The following is a 27,421-nucleotide window of genomic DNA, read 5'->3' on the forward strand; positions in this document are numbered from 1 at the left end:
GGTCATTGTTAGGTTGTTGCTAGGATGTATCTAGGGTATTTTATGTGGTTACTAGGGCATTGCTAGATGGCTGCTAGTGTGTTCTGAGTGGTTGCTTGGGCTAGATTGTTGCTAAGGAGTTCTGGGTGGTGACTAGGTCAATGTTAGGTAGTTGATAGGGTCTTCTGGGTGGTTGCTAGGAGATTGCTAGGTTGTTACTAGGATGTTGCTAGGGTCTTCTACTTGGTTACTAGGGCATTGCTAGATGGCTGCTAGTTGTTCTGAGTGGTTGCTTAGGCTAGATTGTTGCAGGGAGTTCTGGATGGTTGCTAGGTCTTTGTTAGCTGGTTGTTAGGGTGTTCTGGGTGGCTGCTAGGAGATTGCTAGGTTGTTACTAGGATGTTGCTAGGGTCTTCTATGTGGTTACCAGGGCATTGCTAGGGTGTTCTGAGTGGTTGCTTAGACTAGATGGTTGCTAGAGAGTTCTAGGCCATTGCTACGGCATTGCTAGGGTGCTCTGAGTGGTTGCTAGGAAATTGCTATATGGTTGCTATAATGTCCATAGCATAAACAGTGCAAGTCAGAGCAAAAGTTTAATACTTAGGGTTAGAGGTTAAGGTTAAGTTCGAGCAATATGAATAAGCTTCCCTTAGCAAGCACCACCAGTAGTGCACTGAAAAAGTAAGTATGCACCACAGTCAATGCATTAATTTGTCTAACACTTCGCCTGTCTTTTGACAACTTTTCACATCGATATTGCTCTTTTTAAAATTAAAAAATAATTAATTGTTTAACCACAAATAATGTCTGACATAAAATTGCAAGCAGTGACAGCGACGTGATGTGGCATTATTCATGCAGTTTTTATAACCTTATATTAATTGAGCGGCTACCTGCAATATTAGTACTTTAAAAATTAATTTGTTACACAGCAGGACTATTCAAGTACACTGCAAAAAACTAAAATATAATTAAAATGGTGAAAAACTTCAAAGAATGGTCACAGCGACAAAAAATGTCCACTTTAGATTAAGCACATTATATATCAATTTTAACCTAAAAAAAAACAAAACATGGACGTTATCTTTCAATACACATTTCAGCTATTATATATCAAAGCCTGTGTATTATATTTAATGATGTTGCAGATACATGAGCAGACATGTGTAACATTATTTCATCATGTGCTATGATTTATGGCTGTGGATTTTAAAAATGAACAGTATGTGTCACAGTCAATGTACTATTGCAACAGCATCCTCTAAGTTTAATTTTTCAGCTATGCACTCTGCACCCTAAACTGTAACTATGTGACACAGCTCAATGTGTAATTATTCAGTAGCACAGTGTGTGAAGATTAGTTTACTATTATTGTTTACGCTTGCTGCTTTCTCAGATCTGCAGTAGTCCTTAGAGTGATTATGAGTCAGATTATTAGAGCCGCATATGTTACAATGCATGGCACAGCACAGCTTTACACATTATTAACAACACAGTGTGTGTGAGAGTGTGTGAGTGTGCATATTTGATAACGGAGAGGTTTTTTGCTGGCACATTGCCCTAGTGCCCCCCTTCCACACACACACACACTCCCTTGAGGGGGGCCAATATATGTGTGTGTGGTGTGTGCAAGCACCCAAGCAGGACTGACACTGCTGCCCTCTAACGACTTAATTAGTGTTTAAGTGTGAAACACACATTGATTGGCTGGGAAGAGGTTCACTGCAGGCCTCTCTCAATACACAGAGAGAAAGATTCATCCATCCTGTCCGCTCTCTCTAATCAGTGGGCTCTTAGCGATACAACTTAATCAATCAATAATACCCACTGCAATCACATCCTGACTAAGACAAAAATAGCCTAATGAAAAATCCACAGCCATAAATCACAGTGCATGATGAATCAGTACACATGATCAGTACACATGTCAGCTTATATATGCAATATCACTACACATATACAGAAATTTTAAATCATAATTGTTGAAATATGTATTTAAGTAAGTGAAATTTTTTTTCAATCCAGTTAGGCTAAAATGAATATAGATGTATGAGAAAGTATATATTTTCATCAGGCTCAAATTGTGAAAGAATGGTTGGGAGAGAGACAAAAATTGATGCACCTCTTGATGAAAATAAATGTTGTGATGTTATTTCCATCAAGAGGTTCATCAATTTTTTGTCAAGATCTTGTATTGACAATGCAAGAGGTGAGCACTCTGTGAAGTCTCATCCAGCACATCCCAAAGACTTTCAATTATTTAAGGTCTGGACTCAGAGGAGCCAATTCATGTGTGAAAATGATTCTTCATGCTTCCTCCCAACCATTCTTTCACAATTTGAGCCTAATGTATCTTGGCTTTGTCATCCTGGAATATGGCCATGATGTGTCTTCCTACATGGCTGTTTAAGAAATGAAAAGCTACACACTCCATCTTTAAGGGTTAAAAGAACCGTTGCCAAACATATAACATGCTACAAACATAATGATCACTGCAATAATGATCCAATCATAGACTCTTAAGTATTTGCCTATTTAAATCCAAACAGCGACTTTTTTTTTTTTTTTTTTTGGCTGGGCAGTGTTCCATGATAGTGTTCTGTTTTTCCAATGCTATCTCACGACCAATTCGTACGTATTTTACAAGGTGGCTAATTCTTACGAATTCGTAAGATTTGCCTAAACCCAGTGACGGGTAAGTTTAGGGGCGGGTTTGGGGTAGGTCATTCGTATGAATTCATACGAATTTGTCAACTTGTAATATAATAATATGTACGATTTAGCAAAAAAGTACGTACGATTGTACAAAAAAAAAAAAAAATGTACGATTGAGCAAAAAAGTATGAATTCGTACGAGTGAGGTCGTATGAATTGGTACGAATTAGCCACCTCGTAAAATACGTACGAGTTGCCATGAGATCGGGTTGGTTTTTCTGCATATATTTGCTTTCTTTGGCAATATTGTATTACTTACAGTCTTTCCAATAAAGCTATTATTCTAACTATTGAATATGTACATATATACATACACTCAAACCAAAAATTATATCAGTTTTTTATATTTTTGATATATTTTTACTAGTGGGTGCAGGACACTATAGCTCATTTATGTAAGTGAGGATAGCAAAATAAAGTAAACTGTGAAATATTATACCCAAAAATTCTTCATACAGTGGACTACCAGTAAAACTGATAAAATTTTGGAACCAAAAATTATTCAGACACTTTGACCTGACCATGTTTTGCTTAAGTGTTATCTGACATAATTACGATTATTTTTTTTCTGACACAGTTTAACTCTGAGATCTTGTCATATTTTATTACCATTTTTTAAACTATAGTAAATAAACTGTAATAATGAATGAAATGTTCAAGGTGTCTGAATCAAATATGGTTTTACTGTATATAATTTTTGTAATTCATGATGTTCATTACTATTATGAATTAGAAAAAAATGTTTAAATGATGTTTAAAATTTGATATGTTTAAACACAATCACTTTCTGCAAATTGACTGTCGATGTTTTCAAAACCGTGCTATAAACATGCAAAAAGCTGTCAAAAAACTTAAGGCAAGTTATGAGATAAACATTCAATGCTTTCATCTAATCTTGCATGCCATTTACTCATCACAGTAAAATTATTTCTACTAATCTTCCAAAAAGAACATCTAATTTGTTAAACCGCTTGTGCAAATCAGTGCGCCTGCATGAATATTCATGATGGTTCTGTCCGTGCGGTCTTCAGTACCGCAGACAATGGAAAAAGAAGTTTGGTTTTTGCGAACTACCCCATTTGTAATGTGCATGCAAATGGATGTCATTCTATATGTCCACCCGTTTATCTCTGTAAACAATTTTATTATGCATAAATGCATGTAATTTTAATATGCATAATGTATGCAAATGTACGGGAGTGTGTGTGCGTAAGTGAACTCATGCACATCTGTGTGTATACACACGAAGCTCGCCATTATGGCTAGAGGGATCACCCTCATTAGCATAAGAAAGCAGAGGGGCAGATGTGTTGGGTTGCAGTCCGGACAACTCTGCTCCAGGCAGCATGGACTTCTGTCATTGACTTGTGTCAGACAGAGAGAAATAAATGAACTCAGCTCTATGTAACGATGAGAAGGAGGGTTTGGGGTCACGACCCCTCTCCCTGACCCCTCCGTCATCGACACCGTGAACCCCACACTTTCATTGACTTCACGCCTACTTGAGTTTCCCCCAAAGGACCGTACAACAAGGAATGACACAGTATTCAATTCAGCTTGCAGCTGAATTACTCTGCCACAAACAAATTGATTCAATATACAGTGCTGTAATTGAAACATCTCATACATTTTGAGGGATTTTCATTTAGGGCGATGCAACGGCATCAGGGTACAGTGTGTAATATAGTCAAAGAAATATAGAAATACTTATTTGCTACACAGCTAGGTTGATTGACAGGTTAATATTTTAAAAAAACATTGCTTTCATCAATCATACTTGAGTCACATAAATACACACAAACAAACATTCTGTAAGTAATAATTCATTTAAAACTGATTCTACCAGGTTCAGTCATTAATAACGGAGTACATGAATTAAATTCAAATGATATTTAACCTATTGCACATAAAATGAAACAACGGAGTGCTTAATTATTTTTCTATGATTATCGACATCTATCTCTAAACCTTCTCCAAGTCTGTGACTGCAATGCCCTTCTTTTCAACAGACTACTGAAGGAGTTGAGAAGGGTCATTTTGAAGTCATTTGCATATGCATGTGAACACCGTTGGGTTGCCAGGTCTTGGGAGAATCCGCCTTTTCAGCGCTAGTCACCTTCATACTTGCAGATGCAGCCGATAACTGATTTCCATGCACGTTTTGATATGTACATAACTCTGCATATCATCCGGAGCCGCAGGGGCTATTAAAACCCTGGATTAGCTTGTCAGCGACAGGGAGGAGTTGTGGAGGATATAAAGTGAATAAGTTTGTGTCTGATTAAGCTTGAGGGAGCTCATCTGTCCGCCCAGGAGCAGAAATGACAGTCATTTGCTGCTACATGACACATCGCTCCTCACAATGTTATTCATAGCCTGACGCTCTGAAGGACTGATGTAGGGGAGAGAAATCGCTTGAAATAACGTGAGAGGGAGTGAGAGACAGATGGAGAGACAGATAGATCAGACAGAAGAGGAAGAGGTGTGTAGATAAAATTATATCGACAGACAGACAGACAGATAGATAGATAGACGGATAGATAGATAGATAGATAGATAGATAGATAGATGGATAGATAGATAGATAGATAGATAGATGGATAGACGGATAGATATATCTGATATTATCTTCCTCTGCAGACTAACTGAACAGTCTCAGGCTGCAGTGAAAAGGTCAGATTTAATGATGGGTGGTTGAGGAATTAACCTCTGTCACTTTAAAAACTCTTAGTGTGTGTGTGTGTGTCTCCGCACATATGATTAGTGTGTTAATTATGGTAGAAGCCTTTGGAATGGGCACAGATGTGGTGCTGATTTGCATTCCAGGTTGTGTCATATTATGAATAAACATAGCTGGCTGTGTGTCCATGCTGTTCCATTTATATTGCATATCCAAAAGTTGAGGAGGGAGGGGTTAAGATTTTATTAGCTGATGAAGTGTAGTACTGTACAACAGACCTAAAAGTAAAAAAATGTTGTATGTTGTATGTATTTTGTGTTCAACAAGGAGAGGAGATTGCACACATAATCATAAAAAAAACTTTATTTAGAAGCCAAATACAAAGACAAAATGTTTTCGATTTACATTGTCATCAGGGTCGTAACAGACAACAACACACCTGATTCTATTTCAATACATTTTTTACTGTATTTCATTGAATAAAGTAAACTCAAAAATGATTTAAAAGTGCATATACATCAATAGCATTAAAAAAATGTTTACACTAACATTATACATTCATACATAAATATACCAGACTACATACAAAAAATATGCAAAAATCATATACAATAATATTAAAATTATAAATCCAACATTATCCAAAAAAAGCAAAATATCAAAAAAATCATAATGATTATTGTGGTGTTTGTAAGGAATAAATCTAACAAAAAAGAAAAAACTGAAGAAAAATATCCTCTCCTTGTTAAACTTTAATTTATTTTTAAGCATACGCACTAAAGTAATCTGTTTAACTATGAATTCCTTCAGTACTTGGCGTGGACATTTTACAGCCTCTTGCTTTTGTATTCTATCTGTACCATAATAAGAGTTTTCCAATTGCATCTGATAAACACGTGACTATCTAGACAACCACTTGTTCACTTTCACCGGCATCTGACTTCTATGCAAAACTCACAAATAATGTAAGCATTTACAACGGTTTTGAATTCTGAACATTCCTCCAGTGTAATTCACACATAAGCACAAGTAATATAACTGAGCTTATCCATCTTTATCCATTTCAAGGTTAGTTAAGATTTTCTATGTGAATGGATAACTGGAAAAAGAAAGTTTAAACACTTGCTCTGTAAACACCCTTTACAAAAAGTTACCATGGTAAACATTCATTCTCCTATTCAGGCTTCATTTTTGGTGACAAAAGTACCTAATATTAAAGCGATTTTTCAGATATTTTATGAGTTTCTTTCTTCTGTTGAACACAAAAGAAGATATTTTAAAGAATGTTGGTAACCAGACAGTTGACTTCCATAGCATTTTCTTTTCATACTATGAAAGTCAATGGTTGCCGTCAACTGTCTGGTTACCAACATTCTTTAAAATATCTTTTTTTGTGTTCAACAGAAGAAAGAAACTCATACAGGTTTGGAACAACATGAGGGTGAGTAAATGATGACAAAAAGTTTCATTTTGGGGTGAACTAACTATCCCTAAAAGCTACCACAGTTTTGTTGCAGCACCTATGGTATTTTGCCAGAAACTATAGTTACATTGGTTTCAGACATAGTGGTTTCTTAATACATGCACCAAGCCATGACAAGGCAAGGAACATACCATGGTAAATTCCTGAAGGATTTGTCTGAAAAGCATCCTTTAACTTTTTTTTCTTCTTTTATCCCAGTTATTCATTCACATAGCAGAAAGTTGACAAATCTGGACATGAATGAAGATGAACAAGCACCAAACCATGATAAATGTAGTAGGTTTGCTGCCCTAAAGATGCCTTGTGTCAGCCCAGAGGGAGTAAAAGACCCATGAGATGAGGGAGGGATGAGCCCACTTGACCTCTCTGAGCACACAAACACATACATTAGCACAGCAGGATTAGAACACGGCCCCGTTACCCCCGACAACAACACAGCCAATTAGAGAACATGGGATCAGCCCCCTACTGCGGTCTGGATTAATAATGGACAAAAAAGAAAAGGAAAATGAGAAAAATATATGGCTATTCTGTACTCATCCTTGTTTATAGACACAAAAGCTACATGAAATTACTTTATAGAACTAAACGCAAGTACAAAATGATGTATATACTAAAGTACAGTGCAGTATGGAAGCGCTGGCCCTGACTAAATCAAACCTGCCATCTGAGTTACTAAATTATACCGCCTTAAACATACAGTAAACTAATTGAGATTTATAAAGCGAGAGGACGGCCTGTCACTTCCTCTGACATACATTGAAACCGAGCGGCCTCATTAAAATGTGTATATTAGACGCATTCACACACTGAACGCACAATAGGATGCAGCGTTGATGTGAAAGCAAAGGAATCCATTGGAAACCTCGCAGCCACGGCCTCAGGTGCAATACGCTTCCTCACATGGCAAAACTCATTTGCTGTCACTATTCATTGTAGATTCATGAATTTATATTCATTGTCAGATTAGTCACTGAAATAAGCTGTCATGACAGGCTGGATTGTCACCGAAAATTTCATTTTCTTGCGTCGGGTCAATTACCATTCTGAAAAACAGAGAATGTTACAAAAACCAAATCAAAGGGGTCTGGACTTTCATTCACCGCTAGAGCTGGAATGAAAAGAAATACACAAAGGATCCTTTTGCAAAGCTAACGGAAATTAACTTTTTATGCCACATTCATAAATCATAGCGACCTCAAGAAAAAAAACAAGATAAATGCAGACACATTGGTCAGCTATGCATTACCACAAGAGTCCTATAGACTGTGTTTATGTGAATTCACCATTACTTCCTGGCTTAGTTATCAGGCGCTATTGATTTTCCCCCCCATCTTCGATTAGTTTGGAGGGCCGGCAGCAGGCAGAGTACTCATTTCATAGAAATCAGCACATTGTCATTGGTGAATGCAGTGGACAAACTCGCTGGTCATCAGCACGGGTATGAAATAGAAGAGCAGGATCAGGTCTAATACTCTCTCATCTCTTGATTTACTCATACGCACGCACACACACACACACACACTCACTCAGGTATAATACAAAGCATTTCCCGAAACTATTAGATCAACTTCTATATTCATTTTATAAACAATACTAGCACAAAATTAATACTAAAATGCTAAGGAATACAGTGCAAAATCTATTTACATAATAACAAAATATCCAGGAAGATCTCAGTAGGCTCAAAACACACGGGAGGCCAAATACACACACAGCATGATGCAAAATTCTAATTCATATCTGTCAGCAGATGGAGAGGTGCTGCCCAGAGCTGGGCAGTGTGTATTCGAGTGTGTTTTGTGCTTTCAATCAGTGCTGTGTTGGCAGTGTTTGGGGAAAAGGATAGGGGGAGTATTGGTTTTGATCATGTAGCTTCCAAACTCCCTCTCTCTCACACACAGACACAGGCGCAGTGGGAGCAGAGGTCTCAATGGTGCTACAGTCTCAGTATTATCATTGCTCACCAAATCAGATAACGCAAGCTGTGATAAGCTTCTTTTCAAAGGTATATTTCAAAAGCAAATTTACCTCCTACATGACCATCTCTAGAAAAAACACCCTACTTTTTATTTCTCTCTCTGTATGTCTCTCTCTCCAGAAAGCAGATGTGAATAAAACTGTACATTGAAATGGAGCAGGGAGTCTAGAGCGAGAGAAAGAGAGGAAGACACTCAGATGACATGAAGAGGGGTGAAAATGGAAGGAAAGAAAGAAAGAAAGAAAGAAAGAAAGAAAGAAAGATGATGATGGATGGATGGATGGATGGAAATACAACATGGTAGGAAGGAAGTATAATGGATTGGTAGATGAAGGAAGAAAAGGTAATGATCGAAAAGAAAGAAAGTTAACCATCAGGATGTGAAGAGGAGAGAAAGAGAGGAAGACACTCAGATGACATAAAGGAGAGGGGTGAAAATGGAAAGAAAGAAAGAAAGAAAGAAAGAAAGAAAGAAAGAAAGAAAGAAAGATGGATGGATAGATGGAAAGAAAGGAAGCCAGAAAGGAAAGAATGACAGAAAGAAGGAAATGAAGGAAGAAAAGATGATGGATGGATGGATGGATGGATGGATGGATGAAGGAAATGCAATATGGCAGGAAGGAAGTATAATGGATGGGTAGATGAAGGAAAAGGTAATGATCGAAAGAAAGAAAGAAAGAAAGAAAGAAAGAAAGAAAGAAAGAAAAATGACAGAAATGGATGGATAAAAGAAAGAAAAAGGAATGGATGGATGGATGGATGGAAAACAACATGGCAGGAATGAAGTATAATGGATGGGTAGATGAAGGAAAAAGTAATGAAAGAAAGAAAGAAAGAAAGATGGAAAGAAAGGAAGCCAGAAGGGAAAGAATGACAGAAAGAAGGAAATGAAGGAAGAAAAGATACTGATGAATGGATGGATGGATGGATGAAATGAAAAGAAAAAGAAATGATGAAAAGAAGGAGGGAAAAGATAATAATGATGGATGGATGGATGGATGGATGGAAAGAAAGAAAGATGGATAGAAAGGAAGTCAGAAAGGAAAGAATGATAGAAGGAATAAAATGAAGGAAGAAAAGATGGATGGATGATGGATGGATGGATGGATGGATGGATGGATGGAATGATGGAGGGAAAGATAATAATGATGATGAAAAAGAAAGAGAAAGAAAGAAAGAAAGAAAGAAAGAAAGAAAGATAGATAGATAGATAGATAGAAAGGAAGTCAGAAAGGAAAATGATAGAAGGAATAAAATGAAGGAAGAAAAGATGGATGGATGGATGGATGGATGGATGGAAAAGAAAAGAACTCAGATGTTCGTAACAAAAGGCAGACATGAGAACGAGACGTGATGAACAGGCAGCATGTGAGCTGACAGTAAGTGAGAGAGTCAGTCTGTCAGCTGAGCTTCAGCACAGAGAGAGAGTTTGAGAGATTGAGAAAATAACCCAGAGTGTGACGAGTATGAATGGAGGCGTGCGTTTAGGAAGTATGAGCCATTGATCTGAACACTGCCACATACATGAAAGCTCATTAAACAGGCATCAAGGTAAAATAACCTCCTCCCAATTACCTTAACACAAACACACACTCACTCACTCAGCTCTCTGTCATTACCTCCAGTGAGCAGAACACCACAGCGGGAGATTCCCATTACACACACTGCTTAAAGACAAGCTGACACACTCTGTGACAATAGAGGAAATACATCCATACAGATTCACCACATCATTCGCATATAGAAAGCTTCTGTAAGAGATAGCCACATTTCAACAGGACATCATCTAGGCACTGCTGGTCAGGACAGTTTGAGGGATTCAATATTCTTCTTATTTAATATTCTGTGCACATCTTCAGCTGGATCTATGCTCAATTGATTAGAAAATTAAGTTAAGCATCCCATCAATATTGAGCCACACTGAGTGTGTTTGGCTCGGTGTGGTTCACAAACTAAAGACCATGAAAGCTTTAGACAAATGCTGTGAATCAAATGAATCATTTCAAGCACAAGTTCTGACTAACTTTCTGATATAATATACTGTAGGTCTATTGAAATAAAATATGTGCCAAAAGTGTTACCTCAACGCTCCATAAATATCTCAGCAACTAGCAAGCACATTAAAATTCTAATATCAAATAAATATCATAAACAAGAATCAGTCTACAGAAAAAAAAATCCTACTCATTTGATACACATTTGTACAATATAAAACAAACTTTTTTCAGAGGATCTGAGAAACGTAAGATCTCAGATGCAGTGATACATAATACATCAATCTCAGAATGAAAGTTATATCTCAGAATTATAATAAAAAAAAAAAAAACTTTATACATTTATTAAGACTTCACAACAAGGTTGTATTTAACATTATCTAACAATGAATGAATACTTTTAGAGCATTTATTAGTCTCAGCAAAAGCATTTTAAACATTAAAAGTTTATTTTTAACATTGCTTAATGCATGAATATATATTTATACTATTTAACACTGACCATATGAAATATAACAATATTATAGCTTTTAATATGTTATTTATGTATATTTAAAATTTAACATGAACCAAAATTCAAAATTGTTCATTAAGTTAAATTTTCATAACATGACTCTCTTAACTCTGCAGTAAAAAATTAAAGAGAAAGATCGTCCTCACCATTGAGACCAGTGAAGTTGGCCCAGTCCAGCAGAGACGAGTTGAAAGACGGGATGGAGGAGATGTTGAAGAACAGGTCAGTTCCGTTGGTGGCATCACGGATGGTATCGGTGAACAGATTCATCTGTAGAAGTGTCTTTATCAGGTAACGCAGCATCTCTGCTGTAGCTGCGGAGGGACGCTGCCCCTCTTCCTCTTGATCTGCTCTTCTATCTCTCCTGTAACGTGTTTGACAGTCCTCTGGTTCTCGGAGTGAAGCTGAGAGTAGATACTGGAGTTCCTCGCTCGACCAGGGTGGAAGAAATTATTTCCTTAATTCAGTCCTATTGGAAACAATCACGAAAATGGCAATAAAAGTCCATTCAGGCAGAAGAAGGAAACTTTTCTCATTAGTTGTCAGCACTCGGAGGGATGTCTCGATGAAGGGGGGCGCCCCTCTTTCATCCTTCTGTTGTTCTTCTCTTGTGGAACGTGTTAAATTCGTCCTCGTCTTTTGTCCTTTGTTGTGGAGTCACATAACTTCACACACGTTTGTCCTTCTGCACAATAACACCTCGCTGGTGTGAAAGAATCTGGCTATCTGATGACCCTCCTGAATCGCTGCTCTTTTTCCCCACCCCTCCCACTTTCGCTCGTTCCGTCTCGCTCTCCCTCCTCCCTCACCCCTCCCTCTCCTCTTCCTATCCTCTGGCTTCCTGTGATGGTGTGATTGAGTCCCCAGGGGCCACCGAAAGAGGGGAGAGCAGGTGCTGTTGGCAATAAATGCTTAATTATTGGATTAATAATCATCCCTGGAGGCATACATGAACAGGACGATACACTGTCCCGCCGGCGGATCCGTATACATGTGCATGTATTCCCGCAGACTCACGCGCAAACAAACAAACATGATGCAGCACAAACTCCAGCCGTCTGGCAATATGGCAAAAGCTGATGTGTCAATTACTGCTACATTGCCTTTTCACAACAAGCAGCCCACTGTGATCTCACACTGTGATGTGCTCCTACAGTAATAGACTTTTTCCACCATTTCCACTTTAGAGAAATCTCAGAGGGCTCGGCTGTGTGTTGGAAATCCTAAAAGAGGATATTTTTCTGAAGTGTTGTTCTGGGTAACAGTTGGAATCAGTGGAGATGTTTTTTGTTCTATTGCCAGTTTTATGAATCCAATCTGTGGAAATTTCTTCAGTCGATTTGTAGTTACTGGTGCTTGCTCAATACTTGGGTTAGGGATTTGAACAAACCCCTTAACTGTAAGTATTAAACTTGTTTCTGATGCATAAGTCTTCACATGAATGATACCTAAAATAGTGCGTCTTGTTTGGGAGAGATGTGCTATTCAGACTGGAAATTTTCACCTAGTGGACAATGAAATGATTGAAAAAAAAAAATGTAATTTTATAACTGATAGCTGATTATAACCGATATACAGAACCAATTTTTTAATAGTTTTATATCTGCTTTTTGACAATATCTAAAAATCAATAAAACATTTTGACAACAAACAAAAATACTATTATTAATAAAAAATGGGAAAAAAAATGTATTAAAAACAATTCTAAAAACTATTTTAATAACAATAATAAAAATAAATAAAAAAAAATTTATATATTAAAAATAAAAAAATAAATTATATTGTATTAAAACATCTAAAAAAAAAAATGCATAAATAAAACTAAAGTATAAAATAAATAAAATAAAGCAAATCAAAAGTTGGTTGGTTGGTTGGTTGGTTGGATGGATGGATGGATGGATGGATGGATGGATGGATGGATGGATGGATGGATGGACGAATCGATGGATGGAATGAAATAAGAATTATAGGAGGAAGGAAGGAAATACAACATGGCAGGAAGGAAGTATATTGGATGGGAGGATGAAGAAAAAGAAAAAGAAAGAAAGATGGATGGATGGATGGATGGATGGATGGAAAGAAATACAACATGGCAGGAAGGAAGGAAGTATAATGATGGGAGGAAGAAAGAAAGAAAGAAAAGATGGATGGAATGAAATAAAGAATTATAGGAGGAAGGAAGGAAATACAACATGGCAGGAAGGAAGTATAATGGATGGGAAGATGAAGAAAAAGAAAGAAAGAAAGAAAGAAAGAAAGAAAGATGGATGGATGGATGGATGGAAAGAAATACAACATGACAGGAAGGAAGGAAGTACAATGGATGGGAGGAAGAAAGAAAGAAAGAAAGAAAGAAAGAAAGAAAGAAAGATAGATGGATGGATGGATGGATGGATGGATGGACAGACAGACTTAGCAATCATTGTGGTGGTGACTTGTACAGAAAAGGATCACTTTTACAGTTAAAAATTCATACAGTTTGCATTTTCTGTGCTCTTGATCTTTGAAAGAACAGATGCATCCTTTGTAAACAAGTATCAAATCAAATGGCGTTTCATCCACACATTCAAAAAAAGAAAATCTATTTCCTCCATCTGTTTTCTTGTGCACATCACCATATGCACAGGACAGAACGGTGTCATTCCTGTGAGAAAAAGCTTTTGTTCATGTCCACACAACACTCAGCAGGAGGGCTCTGGGGTTGTTGCGTGTGCATGCATGTATGTATGTGAATGCGTGTGTATGAGGCGGTCTCACTGGACTCATGTGCTTTGGATACGGCGCTTGACAGGATCAGTGTGCTGCCCATTAGCGTGGCCCTTCCCCTGTTCGTCGCGAGACAAAGGGACGCATCCGCGCTACAAAGTTAGCGTGACGACCCCCATCGAGCACTTTCGGAGAGGAAGTTTTCAGCCCAGCCCCCGTTTCTGTCAGTGATGTTTTGTATTCATGGGGTAGTTGTGCCAAAGGCTTCAACACAGGGTGCCAATCTTCACAGAGTTAGGGGGATTTCATAGACTGCAAGACTTTACACAGAAGAGATGTGACGGTACTATTGCGCAGGGACGGTATCAGATGGTAATACCATAGTACTTTGATATAGTCCATGGCGCTGCATTATTATTATAATCATATACTGTGGTGTTTACGCAGTATTTCAAAGAATATAATGGTACTATCATGCTAAATGTCCTGAAAATGTATTTTTTTTTATATATATTTTTATTAATATGGCCTTAAAAATTCTTTAGATATATTGTTACATAAAATTTTATTAAATAAAAAATAAAAATAAAAAAGGCTTCTCTTTCACAGGCCAGTTCTCAATTACAGTTAATTTATTATAAACTTTTTCCCATTTCTATTACATTTATGAATTTGACAGATTTATTCAAAGTGACTAACAATACATTCATTGTTCATCAAATGTTCATATTGAAATCTCTGACATTTGATTAAAGAGGCCATATTATCCATATTTTACAAAGTCTTGATTTTGTTTTGGGGTCTTCTAGAATAGGTTTTCATGATTGAAAGTTCAAAAAATAATTTTGTCACATTATTTTTCACATATTTTTCATTGTTGCAGCACCTCTCTTCCCAGTCTGTCAGTATCGCTCTGTTTAGTACACTCTAAAAAAAAAAAAAAAAAAAATCAAATATGGACCAACTCAACTGTTAGTTTACAATTTTAAATTAAAATTTTAAACCCAACGATTGGGTTTGTCCTGCTCTCTAATTGCTCTTGCTGTACTTTGATGTCATACACCGATCGGTCTGCGCTGTGCTGCTTCAAGTCAAACACACCTCCTGTCTCTATGAAGGCCCTCCTTCTGAAAAGGAGGGCTCTGATTGGTCAGCTGGACCAGTGTGTTGCAATTGGTCAGCTGTTTCAAGCTTGTTTCAGAAATGTTACATCTTTATCATTAGAGTTGTCAAAATGTGAAATTTTAAAAATGTGACGCTTTGAGAGCTGCTGAGCGGATTCGTAAACACCTCTGATTGGCCATTGTGTTCACACGCTCATCAGATATGTCTGTGATTGGTGATGATCAACGCTTCAAAAACGTTGTAAATAGACATCAATGATGCTCTTCACCGAGCACTTACACAGATACACACTGGAGTGTTTGAGAGCAGGTGTCTATCGCGGACCAGTCCGCTTTCAAACGCTCCTGTGCGTTGATCATTGTAGCCAATCACAGACATATTCGATGAGCACGTGAACACAATCAGCGAATCCCCTCAACAGCGCTCAAAGCGTCAAATTTCTAAAATTTCAGTACTGACTGGTACCGAAGTGGGTACTTTTGACAACTCTAGATCACTTGTTTCAGCTTCTGGAAAAAAACTGTTTCTTGGACATGGCAACAACAAATTACTAATGTAACTCAACCAGTTATCTCTCCCTTTTTTGTGCATATACCTTGGGCGGAAATTATTTAAATGAGGAATATTGTGACGTGTACCTTCCCGGAAAAACAAGGCTACAATCTAGACGTTTCAGAGAATTCAAAAACTGTGCTTACTGATATAGAGGATAACTCCCTTAGGAGTGGACTTCGTGCTTTGTAACTTTGCAAATGTTTTTCATGCTCAAACATCAACATTACATACTAAGGCCGTGTGTCCACCAAAGCGTTTTTTCCAGAGCTTAGCGTACTTTTCCAATTGTTTTCAATGGGAGCGCTTTTTTTTTTAAACGCAAGAGCATAACGAGGCGCTGAGCATCTTTTTCAAGCTCAAGTGCTGAGCGCTCAGCGTTTTTTACCGGTTGCCTCGAGTTGAAGAATGTTCAACTTTGAGTAAAACGCTGTGCTCATCACTGTCACTTTTTAGCCAGCCATCCAATCAGAGTGGAGGAGGGGTGGGACAAATACAACACCGACCAACTGTCACAAAATTCTTGCTGTACAATGACATCAACAAGCAGAGAACAGAACAAAATGGATGAAATATTGCTGGTTTCTGAACATAACAAGTACTCTACATTGTGTCGACATTTTTGTCTGAAACAAATTATCTGTGAAATCAGTTTCAAAGTAACAGTGCTGCGAATATTCCGTATCATAGCATCAAAGCGTCTCAACTGAAAAAAAATGCTGCAATGCCGAAGCGCTCACAGATAGGTGTTCTCAGCAGAGCGCTAAAAACGCATTGGTGGACACGCAGGCTAAAGACAGTTGAATATATTAAAAAAAAAGCATAATATGTACACTTTAAGACTTTGGTATCTTGCCAAATTTGAGTACAGTTTCAGACATAAATTGAGACTTCTAAAACTCAAGTGGAGACAAATGTAAAACTACTCAAATCTTTTTCTAAGAAAAAAAATCTGAAGGCAAAAGTCTTCATTTGTTTTCCATTTTATCTCACTACTGTCTGACAGAAACAAGTGAGACCTCAAAGAGATCTTATTTGTAGTTCTGTCCTATAGGACTATATGTAAAGATGCTACATAAACAAAACATCACACTGATATTAATGAACTTTGATCCTGCAAACAGCAGTTCACTTACACAGCAGTTTCATCGAAATGCACCACAAATAGCTCATCAGCTTGTCAATAGATGTGATACGCACTGAATGTGGCTGCTATGGAAACGCAAGACTAGCTATCCATAACCTAATTCTCTTAGAAAGATGAAACCAATACAGCAGTCATTCTTTTGCTCTGTCAAACTTTAAAGCTCTGTGTGAAGTTAAAAGTCATGCACAGCTTGCATGATCATCACTGAATGTTTCATTCTCTAACATGCTGCTGATGCTCACTCATTCAACAAACAACCAAACCCAAACCATAATATGTAAATTCTGAACTTACATGTTAAAGATGCAAAACAGATGCCTTTAATCATTTCAACACCAAACAGTGCTGAACAATTTATATGAAGCATAAAAAGTCATCAGAATTGAAGTGCTTTTGGTTAGGAAGAGCATAATGATCTTGTTATGATCATATTCTTTCCTCTGTGGACCCCAGCATGGAGTTATTGCTCTCTCATGGGTACTAAGGCCTAGTCCACAAGTACATGGGTATTTTTATAAACAGTTTTTCCTCCTCCTTTAAAAAAAAATATATGTATATTGTATCCACATGAAAACGCAAAAACACGCTATGAAGCGGGAGAGCATGCAAGCCATCAGGTGGCGATATAACCCTAACCGTAAAGCCATGTTGGCCAATCAGAAGCCTGGAAAAAAGGTTATTACCGGTTCCGAAGCCATGAGGCAAAATCTCCAGTTTCACCATCTACGCGACAACACTGCAACCGGAGTTTTCAAAAAAGTTCGGTTTCAGTGACCGGATACTGCGTTTGCATGTGGACAAACAGCTAAACCGCATACAAAAAGCTGCGATTTTGAAAATACCGTGTTTGTGTGGACATATTATAGTGCCACAAATTCACATTTTTACCGAGGAAGTCCAATAAAAAGTTCATTGTTGCTCCAATCCAACTAAATAACTTCAGACAGAAATGACTTTAAATGTTTCTGAACACTATAAAGACAAAACACAAAGCCAAAACTTTGCAGACACCATATATACTAAGTATGTTAACTATTTTTAATCCAAAAGAAAAAGAAGACGAACTGCTCAGGTTCTTCCTCAGGATTTGTATTCATGAATACAACATCCACACTAACACAGGATTAGCACATCATGTAGTCTTACACATCAATGCAAACTATTCTACAACAGAAGAACTTTATTTAATGCCATTTACCAGGCTGTTAGCAGTGGCACTTTGCTGTTTTAAAGATTCAGTTTTCTGCTGTCTCTCTGGAATCCTATACAATCCTTTAAATATGGTCCCTAACAGTCACATCACGGCTAGAGAGCTCTGTGAGAGAAATCGATACTGCGCTCAAGACAGCAACTGTGCCGTTTTCCCTTTACCTGCTCGACACCAGCACAATCGAAGACTCATTACCACAGATTCTTCCACTCTCTCTGCGGACTCCAAAGCAATCAGTCTGACTCAATTAAAAGACACATGGACCGGCACCTCATTGATAAAACTTTACACCGCCGGAAGAGCAGCGAGGAGACGCAGGCTTTGTTTTCTTGAAAGACTATTAGACTTGTTCTTTGTAATGCCAGCTGCCAGAGATTTTAATTTGTGTTTTTGTGTCACCAATTGATTCCCCTGAACTGTAAGTCTGCAGCTGTTTGTTGTTATAGTCTCATATATCTAAGAAGTAGGGCTGTCAATTCAACAATTTTAAATAAAATAACATGATAAGATATATATATATATATATATATATATATATATATATACACTGTATATAATGGTTAAAAAAAAATATATATGCATAACATATGCATATTTAAAAATATTTTTAAAAATGTATTTGTATGTATTTACTTACTAATGAAAAAAATGATATACACTTGTTTTATATTTGATATTTATTATATATATTTTTAATTTGTATGTATTTATTATTTATTTATAAATAATTCATTTTAGTACAAATAAAAATATATAAAATATGCTATATTGTTTGCTGGTGATATTATTTATGGGTCAGGGCATATTAAATTGTTTTAATTTTAAAAATGCATTTTAAATTGTTTTAATTTTATAGCCATTTGGAATGCAAAAACGTCAGTTATAGTCAGTTCAACTATACCTCACCAAGACAGTGAACATTTGCATTACATTCAGCATATATTATATCTCTCTTCTAAACGGGAAGATACTAAATAATTCATGTAGCAAAACAGAAGGTTATACACATGATTTAAGAGCAGAATAATCAGTGGGCATGTTGACATGTGAGCTCGCACACACACGGCAAGCTGACACGTGCCATCCTGCTCATGGTGAAAGGTATAGAGATGTGTCTGCTCGGTCTGGGGTGTGGACGTGGGGGACACATTCTCTCAAAAGACCTCCAGCTAAGATAATAAAGAGCACTGCCAGTGTGCCAAGCTGTGCCAGGGCTGTCTGAAGCAGCTGTGCCCGGGTCTGGTATAACTCTCTGCTGGGATGCTTATGTTACGACGGACCTGTCATGAGGTTTGGATGACGCGTTGGACCTGGGTTTGTGTGAAGTGGGACCATCTGACAGATTGGTGATCTTGGGGAGCCCAGAATCCAGGTGCAGCCACCAGGTCCCACAGCTGGATGTAAAAGCTCCAGCAGGGTAAAAACCCTTTTTGTAATTGGGCGTCTTTTGGCTCTGAGCACAAACAGGTTCTGACCTTTGATGGCTAAGCATTTGGTCTTCTTCATCATTAGGCTGGTCTGCCCATATGCCAAGAGATATAATTGGTCCTTTTCTTCTCAATCCAGCCTAAGCAGAACGTTCATTGTCTCTTGAGAGGAAATGCCACGCCATGGAAAGGTTCTTCACCAGTTCCTCTGCTTCCACAGACAAAAAAAAATTGGCATGCACATATGCGACCTGCTCCATCATTTTGAGTTTATGCACTGAATGAAAATCTGCATGTGGAATTTTAATAATAACTTTATTTTTATATAGCGCCTTTAAAGTAGCTTCTCAAGGCGCTTTACATAAAACAAGCAAATGAGAATACAACACACACAAAGCAAAACAAGTTATATACACATTATATATATATATATATATATATATATATATATATATATATATATATATTATATATATACATACATATATATACATATATATATATATATATATATATATATATATATATATATATATATTATATATATATATATATATAAAATCAAGGCAGTCAAGAAAAAGCTACCCTAAAAAAAATTAGTTTTTAAATAAGATTTAAAAATACTTAAATTCTGTGCATCTCTGATGTGAAGAGGGAGTGCATTCCAAAGCCTAGGAGCGTAGGATGAGAAAGCCCTATCCCCTACAGAACGCAGCCGTGTCTGTAGGACTGCCAATAGACCTGCTTGTGAGGAGCGTAAATGATGCTTGGGTGTGTATAAGGTTAAAAGTGCAGACAGATACTGGGGGGCCAGACCATGCAGTGCTTTATATGTAAGCATGAGGACTTTAAAATCAACTCGGAACCTGATTTTGGCTCTCAAACAAAAATCTATGTGGATTCCTATTGAAATGACTGGATTTCACCCATGAAAATTCACCAAACAACAATGAATGTGACTGCCCTTAATATATTTACGATTTTAGCGATATGATAGTGCCTAAAGTTTTTTTCTTACAAACTAACAAGTTATGGGTATTGAACTTTCCTGAGATAAATGTAACGTCACATTCCATTGTTCACAAGCTGTTTTACTGATGTCTTTCTGCAGTTAAAACACTGTAATTACATGAGAGATTTTAAGTTGCAGTAAGTTTCTACTGTATCTTTCAACAACCTTCTGATGTTCATTCACGTTTTCCATGCTATAACTAGCAGTAAAGAGGATGAGATGATCTTTTCACGTTCGGGGCGCTGTTTAATCTGTCACAACACATTAGTACCAAAACAACATTTATTGTTTTAATGTTGTAATAAAACTGACATAACATGAAAGCAAAGGCCTTGTTTTATCAAAAATAACATAAAACAGTCAAAATCTTGTTTCTCCACAAATGGCTTGTTACGTCTACAGACTCACAATAGAGGATGTCACATAACCCGATTCCCTCTTTTGTGGACATTAAGTCAAGGAGGCAGGTCAGGGTGACAGAAGCAATATGTTGGGGTACCAAGGGACTATTGGCTGCTAGGTGGCCTGGGGAACACTGGGGGCAAAGGTGTAGAGAACTCAAACAAACCCTGTTCCTCAGTCAACAGAGTTAACTCTCCATAAACGCTAAGCAAACTCAGCATAATCGCACAACAATAGCACAATTAGCCGTAACCCCATGGATATTAGCTTGGAAAGCACGCCCCCTTGATTCATGGCTTTCAGACATTTGCATTATCATCCTTTTTTTTTTTTTTTTTGCCTCAATCCCTCATTTTATTTTAATTCCCCCTTTTTTTCAAAAAAGCTAATTTGTGAAAATGCTAAACACTCATTTAAATATGCATAGAGCAGCACCCCCATCTAAAATGAGGTGGGAATTTAAAAAACCTTCAGACCATGTCTGGCTCATGTCTGTGTCTGAAGCTTAGAGCTTAACTCAGCAAATAACTAGCTCTGAATTGAGCACAGCATTCTGCTTTAGCATTCACAATTTTGAAAGACCTTACCGGTACTTAGCAAAGCCCCTCGATCTCCTACAATCAGTGTATCTCATTTTGAACACAGGAGAGTTCATCTCAATCAACGCTGGTGCGAAAGAAGAGGGCTCGATATTGACTGTTGAGGAAAGATGAACTACTTGTTTTCGCTCCAAAGTGAAAGGGAAAAGGAGTTCAGTGATTGGCTTTGCTTCTGGAAAAATGCCTTTCGACTGCCTGTTGAGAAGGACAGACCTCTGCAGGTGAATTAACCTTGCGGAAAATCAATGCTAGTCTGATCAAGTCCCTCGGAGAAGAATTTCGACTTATTCGCAAAGCAATTTGCAGATGGAACGGCTGTTGTCATTGAGCAAATCCTTACAAAGCACTTCCACACATGTGAGAGATTCCATCTTGTTTGTTGTGTTTGTAAGTCTGCGGTGGTGATCAATTGCATTTGGAGTACTGAAAAGTCAGCATAAAATGAGATTGGTTTTAAAAGAGAGTGAAATGCATGTCCATCAATCTCACTGAAATACAAGAGTGTTTGTTTAACTCTGGACACTTTTAGAAAAAAAAAAAAACTATCTTAAAATGTACTTTTTACATTTTCACTGGTTTAATTTGTGTTAAGTTGATAAAACACCACAAAACAAGAATATTTCAAATGCTTATACAAGCGCTCCTACAAATTCCACTGCTTATACAGAGACCAATTCCACATGCCAAGAGTATATGAAACTATGACAGCATTAGATCCATAGCTCCATTGTTAATGAAGTCGCCTGTCTATTGTTCACCCTACACGGAGACAGGAAACCGCCCATCGGGTCTGTTAGAAAAACAGTGTATGCACAATGTAATATGAACACCATGCATCACCAGTCAGCTCTGGCCAGGGGCCCGTCCCCAACAGCTGAGTCCCCACCGCAGGGCTGGCGGGAGGGGTAGAGTAACAGGTAGCATCCCCAGGTGCTGGAGCTTCAGCAGGGTCGCTAACCCATTGCGCGCAGCGCTAGCAAAGCTGCGCTTAATTAGCCGAGAGGGAGCCCCCATTGGCCCGTAATGGGCCAGTTTGTGAAGCTAGAATGGGGTACGCTGAGGAAAAGATGAAGAGATGAGGGGAAGGGGGGGGCTCTCCTAAACCCTTCTCTGCATTATGGATTTGCCCATCTGGCCAAGTGAAGAAAGTCCCATCGCTGGACGAGTTAAACAAAGACTGAGGTAGAGGGGGGCGTTTCCGAGATCACACGCTAAATTACGGTGGCCGTCACTCAACTATTGTGTATCTGATGGGCTGGCTATTCACAGCTGGGCTGGCCAAATTGTTCTTTTATACTCTTTTATAACCCTTTATTGAAGCCAGAGGGGTGAGTGAATGATTAACGGATGGGACAATGAGGTTTGCTCGTCTTCAGCCTCTCTGACTCAATTTAATTCGGTTTTTTTTTTATTTTACCCCATTCCCTCCTTCCAAGATGCAAATGCAAAAGGGCTCGCTTGGTTAACTGTGTCCACGGTGATCACATGCTGGAAAATTAAAAGTTGCTCGGCAGACAATGAAAAGCCTTCCAGTGGTTTCGGTAAACTGTTTGTGCTGCTCGGGTTTTTGCCCATATTTCTTTGCTCTTAGTTTAATTTAGTTTCACACATCACACATCAAAGAAATAACTAAATAAATATCACTGCCTGGTGTACACAATTTATATTTGTTCAAACAACAATCTAAATGAATGAAATTATGATTAAAAAAAAAAAAGAACAAGTATAAAAGAGTTCTTTTTGTTTTTTTAAGAAAGAAAGTATGGAAGATATGGTCGGGACAACAAAAATATATAAATATAAAATAATATAAAATAAAATAATAAAATAAAAAAAAATAAACTTCTAAAAGCTTTGCCTGGAGTCTTAATAGTGCACATCATTTTAAACATTTTTAATTTATCATCATGTGCTTTTGTTTGTAATTTAAAGGTATTTTTTCCTCATCAAAATGTTTTATACATTTTGTACATGCTGTCTAGCCAGGCCTCCCACTTTTTTGTTTCATGCCTCTCTCTGATGTCCATTTTGCTGCCCCTCTTAGTCTCCTGAGGGTACAAGCTGCTTAACAAACCTCTCGAATGAGGCTTATCCTCCTCAAACCCACCTACCCCTCTGGACCCCAGCCTCCTGAAGTTTGGGGGCAATTATAGGGGAAGCAAGAGGCTTTTTTATTAGTTAAACAAATGAAGAGAGCGGCTGGTAGGGCTCCATCACCCGCTGACATCCTCCAGGTAAAGACTGAGACCTGGCATGGCTCTTCCCTCAGATCTCTCACACTGAAGCTATTAGGACCCCGCACTGAGGCCAAGAGCTAACAACGTTCAGAGGAAATGACAGGCTTATAATGATATTTCTTACAGATCTGAGGAACTGTTTTATTGAAGACTGCTTTACTGCAAGAGGACAAGAAAAATCCAGGGTAAAATTTGGTTCGGAGGTCAGAAATCGCTGAATGACTGACTGCAGATGTGTCAAGCACCAAAGGCAGACGAAAATGATTTCAGAACCAATTTACAGGTCAATGTGTCCATGATAAAGATAAGAAAAAAATCTTTTAAAAATCCAAGTCTCATATGGGTTTTAAAATCATTCATACAAAATTTCAGTTTAATGAAATGTCATCTAGTGTAATCATCTAGTGCACCATTTTGAATATATGTTAGTATATACATTTTCAATATTGTTTTTAAGTGTATTTTCAAGGGAAAAAAGCATTTAATTTATAAACATAATTTATGATATTTGAATATTTGAAGTTGCACCATATGAGATTTTACAACCTGAACTAAACATGCCATGTCATAAAAGCTCATATTATCTATTTTAAGAACTTACTGACCTTGGCACACAGTCATACAAAGTTTTGTCTTGAAACTCTAGATAACGCAGGCTGATAGGTCCTTAACTCAATCTGCTTGCAATCGCATCATCCTCTATAGGGCATAGCTGATTGGTTCTAGCTTTATCAGTAGCCAACGAGCTTGCTGCTCAACCTACAAAAACTTGGTCAGCATTTGAAACCCTCCACCTTCCCCAGCTCCACCTGTATAGATCTGCTACGGCTAATTCGTGTATGCTATATTATACAGCAGCAGCATGTCTTACTTGCTCACAGCAGCATGTCGTGTATGTATTGGCAGTAGCAAGTTTCGTACTTGCTCTGCAGCAGCAGCAGCATTAATCAGCAGCAGCATTAACAGCAGCTATTTAGCCAAGACTAAACATATCAACTTTGTCATATGCATTACCATGCCAAAAACTCAGAGAGTTGTCATGACAGAAATTAGGTTATGCAAGGATCCTCTATATGACATAATTTCCTGTTTCCTGGACAGTTGTATCACCCTGACAACTTGGACTGCATCAAAATGAATATTTACTTCTCATCATCAAAGAAGTGTCTTTTTAATGAATTTTTAAATAAATTAACAGACAGGGGGAAAAAAACTCAAGCTCTTTAAAGTCAGATGGCTTTTGATTGGCTGTCAATGTTTTTATCTTTCATCAGCTGGAAAAAACATTCTGAAACTGATTCCAAATATACTGTTCATTAACATTCTAGCTTTTTTTATGATTTTTTTTTTAAAGAATTAATAGACAGGACTCAAAAAAAATTAGCTTTAAGCCCCATTCACACCAAGGACGTTAAATATAATAACTATGCAAGAGTCCATTTCAACGGACAATAACGTTTGTTATAAGCATTATAACAATACAATATTATAATTATGTTAATTATGTTATAAGCTGTTATGTCATCTGCTGCTTTACAGGGTTAGTTCACCCAAAAATGAAAACTCTGTCTCATTAATTACTCATACTTATTCTGACGTAGAACCTGGAAGCGCTGAACACAAACAACATAGGAGAATGACATAGAAGAGAAGATATTGCTGAATGAAGTCGTTATTTTTGTTTTGTTTTTGTGCACAAAAAGTATTCTCGTCACTTCATAAAATTAAGGTTGAACCACTGCAGTCACGTGGACTATTTTAACGATGTCTTTAGCACCTTTCTGGACCTTAAAAGTGGTGGTTAAATTGCTGTCTATGGGGGATAAAAGATCACTCGGATTTCATCAAAAATATCTTCATTTGTGTTCCGTAGATGAACGAAGGTCTTACCGGTGACATGAGGGTGAGTAATTAATAACAGAATTTTCATTTTTGGGTGAACTAACCCTTTAAACATTTGAGATTTTTAAAATCAATGTCAATGTTTTTAATCATTCATAAGCTTGGGAAAAAAAATTACTCTGAAAGTTCCAACAATGTCATTAGCATTAGGATTTTAGATCAATTATTAAAACTTTACAGTTATTATCATCCTTGGTGTGAATGGTTTGTTTACTTTTTTGTGAACTTCTCTTTTGTTAGTTTTAATTTGATAAATAGCATCGCATGCCAAAAACATTCTGCTTAATGTCATTTTTTTACAACAAACAAACGCACACACAAAAGCTGACAAACTGATTACAGAATAAGAACACAGCCAGGGTGAGTGCTGCATCCCCGAGGACCCTGTCGCCCTCCAAGCACAAAGCTTATTCCCAAACCCACTCTCACACAACGAGGAGAGCCTTGTAATTAGGTTCACATCTTTTCATTCACATAATCATCACACCCTTGTCACAATTTGACGCACAATCAACTTTCTGAAGAGGCCTGAAGTGCACAGAGCCGACCTATGTGCTCCTGCATACACAAACAAGCTTATGTTTGCCAAACACAATTAAAAGTTTTCTTGAAACACATATTTTGTTTGCTCCCTCATCCGGTGTTATCTCTCAGTTTTTCGGGGGAACGGTAAAGCCGACCTCTCTGGCCATTTTGAAACACTTGGAAAAAGCTATATTGCATTTCAGTCACGATGCTCTGTGTATTTCCTTTGTCCTCTATTTGTATCAATTTGCTCCTGTCTTACAAACAAAAGCAGTGCTGGAATACCAAATGTAGAGAAGGCTCTACTATATCCAACTCATTACTGTGACTCTTTTTTCTAATAAGAAGCTTTATTAAGGCCTTGCCCTTCATTTGCACTCCTTGCAATTCATATAAAAATATATATCTCTCTATTCTACAGTCAGATCAAATTTGGATTGTCCTTGAAGTGTCTGGTGAATTAGTGCTTCAAAACAGCCAACTGTCCTTCTCTCACCAGAAAAAAAATGTTGTGTAGTTGGTTAAACTTACAACAGTACTCAAAAAACAGCAAGCAATTTGTATGTATGAGCATGTCCACTCTGGAGATGAATGATAGGGTGTTCGTATAAGGCATGAGGCCTTTAATTACCCAGCCGTTCTCGTGGGACACATTATTGAGGGGAATCCATGTGGTCTTTATTAGTGCATTTTAATATTTGGGGGGTTGATATGGCACTGTTTCCCTTACCAGAGGCACATTTGTCCTGCTTTAGGGGGCTTGTGGGGTATCGGTTGAATATGCATGGGCTGGTATGGACCGGTCCCCAAGAGCATCAACCAATGACAGTGTGATGGACGAGGATGCCTGGCATCATCCAGAGGGGGGATCAGAGAACAAAGAGCAGCCCAGACCCCCAGACTTTAACACGGCTAATGAAGGGGCCATGCTAATGAGGGACATGCCAACACTGGGGAAAAGAGTTCCAGAAGCAAGAGATGGAATTCTCTGACCCTTTCTAGAAGACGACACGGGAGAATTCCTGGAGATGAGATGAATACGGAATTAAGTACTCGGAAGATGACTTGGTGAAGGGTTTTGACAAGATGGTAAAAAGTTTACCTTTGAGGAAAGTTGACCATGCAGTAGAAGTCAAGAGTGAAGTTTGAAACACACACACACACACTCAGTAAGCATATATCCAGGAATAATGCATTCTCTGGAGCATTGGTTTCAAATTGGGGTCCGGGG

General features: G+C 37.7%; 1 protein-coding gene across 4 annotated transcripts in view; it reads right to left on the bottom strand.

Annotated features, from left to right (window-relative positions):
* The window catches only part of robo3 (roundabout, axon guidance receptor, homolog 3 (Drosophila)), a 190,028-nt gene that overhangs the window by 147,186 nt on the left and 15,421 nt on the right, over positions 1-27,421 (bottom strand). For 2 of the 4 annotated variants that reach the window (XM_051909667.1, XM_051909666.1), the window contains exon 1: positions 11,493-12,073. The exons of the other annotated variants lie outside the window; for them this stretch is intronic. In XM_051909667.1, coding sequence (XP_051765627.1) covers positions 11,493-11,649 — 157 coding nt within the window. In that variant the 5' untranslated portion in view covers positions 11,650-12,073. Of the gene's footprint in view, positions 1-11,492; positions 12,074-27,421 lie in introns of those variants that run through there. 4 annotated transcript variants of the gene reach the window in all.

The sequence above is a fragment of the Ctenopharyngodon idella genome, chromosome 10 (assembly GCF_019924925.1).
Source record: "Ctenopharyngodon idella isolate HZGC_01 chromosome 10, HZGC01, whole genome shotgun sequence".
NCBI lineage: Eukaryota > Metazoa > Chordata > Actinopteri > Cypriniformes > Xenocyprididae > Ctenopharyngodon > Ctenopharyngodon idella.